This window comes from Temnothorax nylanderi, unplaced genomic scaffold, assembly GCF_030848795.1.
Source record: "Temnothorax nylanderi isolate EJ_2023f unplaced genomic scaffold, tnyl_v1.0 TNYL_tig0325_pilon, whole genome shotgun sequence".
Taxonomy (NCBI): Eukaryota; Metazoa; Arthropoda; class Insecta; order Hymenoptera; family Formicidae; genus Temnothorax; species Temnothorax nylanderi.
In genome coordinates this window covers 3,621-10,367 of record NW_027249387.1, presented here as the reverse complement: position 1 = coordinate 10,367, position 6,747 = coordinate 3,621, and the positions used below count along the sequence as shown (strand labels likewise).

The 6,747-nt window shown below is 29.9% G+C and overlaps 1 protein-coding gene across 1 annotated transcript; it reads left to right on the top strand.

Moving 5' to 3' along the window:
- Positions 1–419: 419 nt before the first annotated feature.
- On the top strand, positions 420–5,409 carry LOC139781249 (fatty acyl-CoA reductase wat-like). Its single transcript, XM_071720084.1, has 8 exons — positions 420–884; positions 1,189–1,282; positions 1,424–1,669; positions 1,749–1,894; positions 2,231–2,533; positions 4,321–4,605; positions 4,890–5,147; positions 5,227–5,409. Exons 1-8 carry the CDS (start codon positions 718–720, stop codon positions 5,321–5,323), a joined length of 1,596 nt encoding a protein of 531 aa, XP_071576185.1. The 5' UTR covers positions 420–717; the 3' UTR covers positions 5,324–5,409.
- Positions 5,410–6,747: the final 1,338 nt, after the last annotated feature.

The window sequence follows — 6,747 nt, the reverse complement described above, 5'->3', positions numbered from 1 at the left end:
TATTTAACCTTTTGCAATTTTATTTTTTAAAGTATGTTTTATATATGTTGATTATTGAAGAAAATTATATTATACATCAAAACAGTTAAATGATATTAATGCAAACATCTCATATAAAATGTAAAAACCCCTTTTAATTATTTGAATAAATTTCTCAGTTAAAATATTCCATGTAAAATGTATGTATCTATAATGCATGTATACATGTGTGCACAGATAAAGTTTCTTCGTTTAGTCATTGGAATCATTAAAATACGACAGTCAGCGTAATTTCCTTGGTGTCGTTTTCTTAAACAATTATCTCCTCCTCCTGTGTCACATACGCACCCATATTCAATGTTAATAGAATGCCCCCCTTCTACGTGTTTCTTGCTCACATTTATCCTTGCGCGCATTTTCTTATCTCAGTCGTGGTACGGTTGTGGTCCCGTTTACCACGAGCACCTACTGTATCCCGAGTTATAAAGAACCTGTTATAAAGAACCCTTTCGTCAGTTTTTACGCGTTTTGACGAGGAGAATTCTGTGAGAAGCATTCCTTGCGCGGTGAAAAAAAACTAGTTGATAGAAAGGTTGAGTAATTAACCGGTTTACCTGCAACGGCGATCGAATATCGCAATATTGATCGGAAACTGTGAATTTTTATTTGTTCATTTGCAAGTGAAGAAATTAGATAAAGTGAAAAATACTTCCCGCTGTGCTTAGAAACGTCAGTAAGATGACGCGACGAAACAAAGACTACCTTGAAGATATGTTAAACATGTCGGATCTCCCAGACACTAATGACTGCCAAAGCGAAATCCCTGAATTCTTCGCGGGATGCAACGTCTTGATAACCGGTGGATCCGGTTTTCTCGGCATTCTTTTAATAGAGAAGTTGTTACGGTAAAAAGATATTTTAACATAAAGAGCTTTGTATAAAAAACTGGATGCAAATAACTTATTAAAATGCATTAATACGATATAAACTGATTATTAACGTGAGGCATTTTATTAATGTTCACTTTATTACAAATAATATATTATTAGAATCACAAATTTCGTATAAAACATTACGTTGTTCAATTTTTATCAGATTAAATAGTGATAGAAATTGATCGTTTTTAATGTATTGTATTATATATCTATATATATATGTATATAACATATTGTATATGTTGCAAATTGTACTAAAAAATAACATTTTTAGATGTTGTCCGGATATAGGAAAGCTGTACGTATTCATGAGAGCGAAAAAAGAAAAATCACCTGAACAAAGAATCAAAGAGCATTTTGATAACCCTGTTAGTATATAATATAAATAATATAAATAATAAGTATATAATATAATATGTTATAATATAATATTAAATAAAATATTAAATAAATATGCATATAATTAGATTAAAAATGTTTACCATCATATTTTCTCAACTTTTTTTCAGGTTTACGACAGACTGAAGAAAGAGCAGCCTAACTTTAGTACCAAAATAATAATAATAGAAGCCGATTTAAGCAAGTTGGATCTCGGATTGTCACAGGAAAGTCGAGAACGTCTTTTAGACACAAACGTAATTTTCCACGCGGCAGCGACTGTACGATTTAACGAACCGATTCGAATAGCGGTGAACATAAACGTAAGAGGAACGAAGCAGCTTCTTCTTATCGCGAAAGAAATGCCGAATTTAAAGGTATGTAAAAGAAAGATTATTTTAATAAAGTTTTCAGATTTGTAAAAATTCAACTTACTTAGTTTAAAATATTTTTTAGGCATTCGTTTATGTATCCACTGCATTTGCTTATTGTGTGCACAATTTCATTGAAGAAAGATATTATCCTCCGCCTATAGAAACGGATAAGATTTTGACCTTACTCGATATTCTAGACGATGAAAAATTGGACAAATTTACAACAACGTAAGTGCCTTTCAATAAAATTAAAAGAGTAAAAGTCGAGTATTATTCAGGTCACTAGCATGCATTTTATTACATTAAATTAACTAATTTATTGCGATGTATTTTTTATAATTGCACGAGCATTATTTTTAATTTCTTACTTTTCTATTCTGCAGTTAATTAAAAAGATAATTTGTCGATAAGAAAATTTGCTAATCGATAAAGAAAATTTGCATGTATTTTTGATTAAAAAATTTCTTATTTATATATTTTTCAATTTTTGTCTCTTATATTACGTAATACATATACGCTTACACTTGACGCAAGACACTACCGTATCTGTTCATATGAATACAGGTTAATAGGTAAATGGCCGAATTCATATGCATATACAAAGGCGATCGCTGAAGATACTGTTCGACAATACAGTGTCGGAATTCCAATCTGTATCGTACGACCATCGATTGTAACATCAACGGCCGAGGAGCCTCTGGAAGGCTGGATCAACAATGTCTATGGTGCTGTGGGTGTAGTCATGGGGAGTGGCATAGGTTTGTTACGTACACTGCATTGCGATCCTGAAAATGTGGCAGAGATAGTGCCCGCAGATTATGTCATTTCACATTTCATCGCCGCGAGTTGGGACACTGCCAAAAGAAAGTAAGCTTACACTTTAAAAATACAAAAGATATTTAACATTTAGTCAGATATTTAGTCAATGTTTATTTGTGTAACACAATTTATTTTATTATTTTATTATTTTATTTTATTACAACAATGCACATATTATGTGCGTGTCAATTATTTTTAGTTTTAGAGATAAAGATTTTTATAACCAAATTAATATTTTAACCAAATTAATACAAATGTTATATATGTATTTCTGATGAATCAATCAATATTTTGTTTTTGAGTTGCCTTTATAAGACTCATATTTTCATTAATTTTCAAATAAGTCAGATAATTAAATTATTTAAAATTTTTTAAATATCAAGCAAATATTAAGAATAATAATTATTAGATTTTAATTATTACAGTTATAACAAGTTATTATAACTTGTCACTACTATAATAATTAAAATTAACTGTCAACGAGTAAATAATAATTAAAGTTTAAAAATTAAAGTAACTGTATGTATGTATGTATCTCTTTATTGCTTGTCCCCGCAGGGTTTCAATTAAAGTAACTGTTAACGAATAAACTTATATACTGTAAAGATCATTATCATGTAATATGTAGAAATAGGCGCAGTCTAGTTAATTTCCACAACTCAGCAGTTTTCTTGCACTACTAGTTTTGCTTGCACTAGTTTTTCTACTTGTTGTAATTATGTAAATTTGTAAATTATAAAAATTATCATTAATTGCAATAAGATTTAAATTTTTAATTTTTACTCTTAATTTTAATACTTTTAATTACGGTTTATGACAAATTATCTGCTTTAAAATCTACACAGAAAAAAAGAATATCCTTGATTTAAAAATATCTTTAGTTTTAACGTGGAAATCTTGAAATGATATCTTATATTGCGTTGAACTATATGATGACTTCATTCAAGCAAATTTTCTTTGTTTCACGCAATATAATCTCATTTCAAGATTTCCACGTTGAAACTAAAGATATTTTTAAATCAAGAATATTCCTTTTTTTCTGTATAATTATACTCGTAGATGCCGCTCCTTTTAAATAGAAAATACACAATTATTTCTCTTACAATGAAATAAATTTGTACATTGCTTTACCATCAAATCAATCAATACAAAATTTATCCTCAATGAATAAAATTATTTGTATAAGTATTATTGATAACTGTATGAAGTAAAATTGTTCATGTATATCAATATTTTCTTAGTATTCAATATTTTCTTAGTTATCAATATTTTCTTAGTATTTGCTGAGTTGTTATAATATGCAACTTCCGTCATAATGATTGCTCATGATACTACGCTTTTGCAGAAATTCGAGACAAGAGTGTTACAAGTTTCCTTTATTCTATCGAAGTAAATTAACATCTCGTTTTCTAGAAACAAGTAAAATTGCTTTGTCACGGTTTTCCCAGTTTCCACAAGAAACTCATAATACGAATAAAGCGTATAATAAGAGTATCAAATAGCAAAAGAAACAGATTATGATGCAATTACTAACGATACGAAGTAAAAAACAGCATATAATGTGAGAATCAAATAGCAAGAAGAGATTACGATGCACTGAGAAAAAAATATACTAAAAAAAAAAAATTTCCTTAATTTTAGTAAATTGCGAGTTTGCATACAACTGTGAACGCATTTGTTTAAAATAAGAAATATTTATATTTCTATAATTTATATAATTTTAAGATTAGATCCTTATATTCTATAACTTTTATTAATATATCCTTCTCTAAACAACAAAATAGTACATACAAGATACATATAACTTTATCATTTATAATACATATTTTTGTTAGAAATACTCTATTGAGCATCGAGAACGCGAATCCGGATGTTCCAGAAACCGAGAGAGCGCCGATTTACAATTACGTGTCGATATGTCAAAATCCCATTACTTGGAGAAGATTCATGAAATTAAATGAGCTGTATGGCATGCAGGTACCGAGCTCACACGTTCTCTGGTACTATTTTTTTTTCCTCAACAAACATAAATTCGTGCACGATTTCTGTACGATATTTCTGCACCTGATACCTGCTATTATAACCGACATTGTGCTTTTTCTCAGCGGCCGAAAACCCATGTAAGGGATTTACCAAGTTCCTAAAGGCATAAAGCTAGCGCTAGACTATGCGCGATTCGTGGTGCGTGATTCGCAGTTCGCCATTCGCGCCGATTCGCCAGCGGAGCGGTTTTTTGACGAAATCAAAGAGATGAAATTCATCTCACATTGATTTTGTCAAAAAACCACCTCCGCTAACGAATCGGCGCGAATAGCGAATCGCGAATCACGAATTGTGCATAGTCTAGCGCCAGCTTAACGAGCACCGCGAATCCCGCAGGATTTAATAAAGTGTAAATTTTCAGGCTAGTGAAGGCATATAAGAAGATAGATAAGTTCAGTTCTGTAATATCGTACTTCTCGACAAGACAATGGCGATTCAGCAACGACGCTGTTGTGAAGCTCTGGAGTCGTGTGAATCCGACTGATCGACAGATTTTCAATTTCAATATAGATAACTTGAGTTGGGATTCATATCTCAGACACATGATACCTGGTATGCGCGTATATATAGCTAAAGATCCGATGAGTACCTTAGACAAAGGACGAGAGAAATATAGAAAGTGAGTAATTGCACCTGCACATATCGCTATTGGTTTTCGCCTCGTGAAACGTACTTACGATGATTTTATTTTCTTTCAGATTGAAGATCGCTCACTATACTCTGTTAACAGTTATCACGATTTTACTAGTATGGGGCGTTATAAGTTTAATAATTCGTATAATGTCATTCTTCTGATCTTGTAGAATTTTGTAATAAATAATTTTTACTTAGTAAAAATAAATTATAATATTAAGAGAAAAATATATAATAGTGAAAATAAATATTTACATCATTTACACCTTATTGTCTCCCACATTAACCTTATATGTACGTTGCATTCTTACAGAAAAGAATCAATTAGCACAGAAATTTTTTTCTATTCACTCATATGTGAGTAATCATTAACCAACGTCCTTCGTGGTGGTTTTTTGTCACAAAAAATGCAGAATATATTTCCTTAATGAATCAATTTCTCACGTACATTTCCTTAATGAATCAAAAAGTTTTTACGCGATATATGCAATATGAATAAACTGCATTTTTAACAAGTTGAAGAAGATAAAATTTCCTAAAATGTTATATTATTTAACTATAATCACTTTTCAACGTAATATTTCATATCATATAGATACTATAGATCTACTTTATATAATTCTTTCTTGTTTATATAGTTACTGATATTGTGTTCTACATATTTAGTATCTTATAGTTATACATATTGTATTCAAATAAACAGAGAAGAGGAAACAAATACACAGTACGTTTTATTTCGTTTGTTAAATTACTTTATCTGCAAATATAAACTTTGGATATGTAAGAAGACGCTGAATATCATGCTATGTATATTAAGAATATATATTATTAAAAGCAAATATCAAAATCGAAAGGCACCTATCACAGATTGGAGGGAGGTCAAGAGTCGAACGCTGGCTCGGGTGATATTTTTCACAATAAATTATTTACAGTGATTTAAAAAGGATGCAAGGATGCTTATTAGCATTAAAAGTTAAATCGATTATTGATGTAAGTATGCATGGATTTAACTGTTCCAACGGAGAACTGACAAGCTTTTGAAAACCGACAAATAATCGGCGTGCAGATTGCTGAGTTGGGAAAAAGTATACAAAATTCATACATAAATGTTATTATTAGATTATCAAGATTCAACCCGACTGAAGATGGCACTTCTCTCTACTTAATTAAAAATCGAAAGACTTTTATAATAAACTCAATAATATATATACATATATATATTTAATAATCTTATTATAATAATATTTAATAATCATATATTTTAATAAATGAAAACCATTGGTTTGTTATTTAGAAAAACGCTCGCGTTAATAATGTTTGCTCGCTAACAATAATATTTTTCCCACAATGCATTATGCAAGTAAAAAAAATATTATAGAAATATGTCATCATTAATTGGCTTATCGTTTTTATGAGTTAACGGAAACTGATATTAAATCGGTTTCTCTACCGAGTGTTTTACAAAAGCATAAAGATGTGCACACATTACATAAGGAACTAATAGTAATTGAATATGTATCAGTGTCGTAACTTATGAGCCTTATGTATACGTGATGCAAACTCGTCAATAATATTTTTATAATTAA

What these genes read in the sequence shown, in the direction of transcription:
- LOC139781249 (XM_071720084.1), top strand. Translation starts at nt 718, where the DNA reads ATGACGCGACGAAACAAAGACTACCTTGAAGATATGTTAAACATGTCG. An exon ending in TTAATAGAGAAGTTGTTACG is followed by an intron (nt 885 to 1,188) that starts GTAAAAAGATAT and finishes TAACATTTTTAG; the next exon opens with ATGTTGTCCGGATATAGGAA. An exon ending in CTCAGCGGCCGAAAACCCAT is followed by an intron (nt 4,606 to 4,889) that starts GTAAGGGATTTA and finishes GTAAATTTTCAG; the next exon opens with GCTAGTGAAGGCATATAAGA.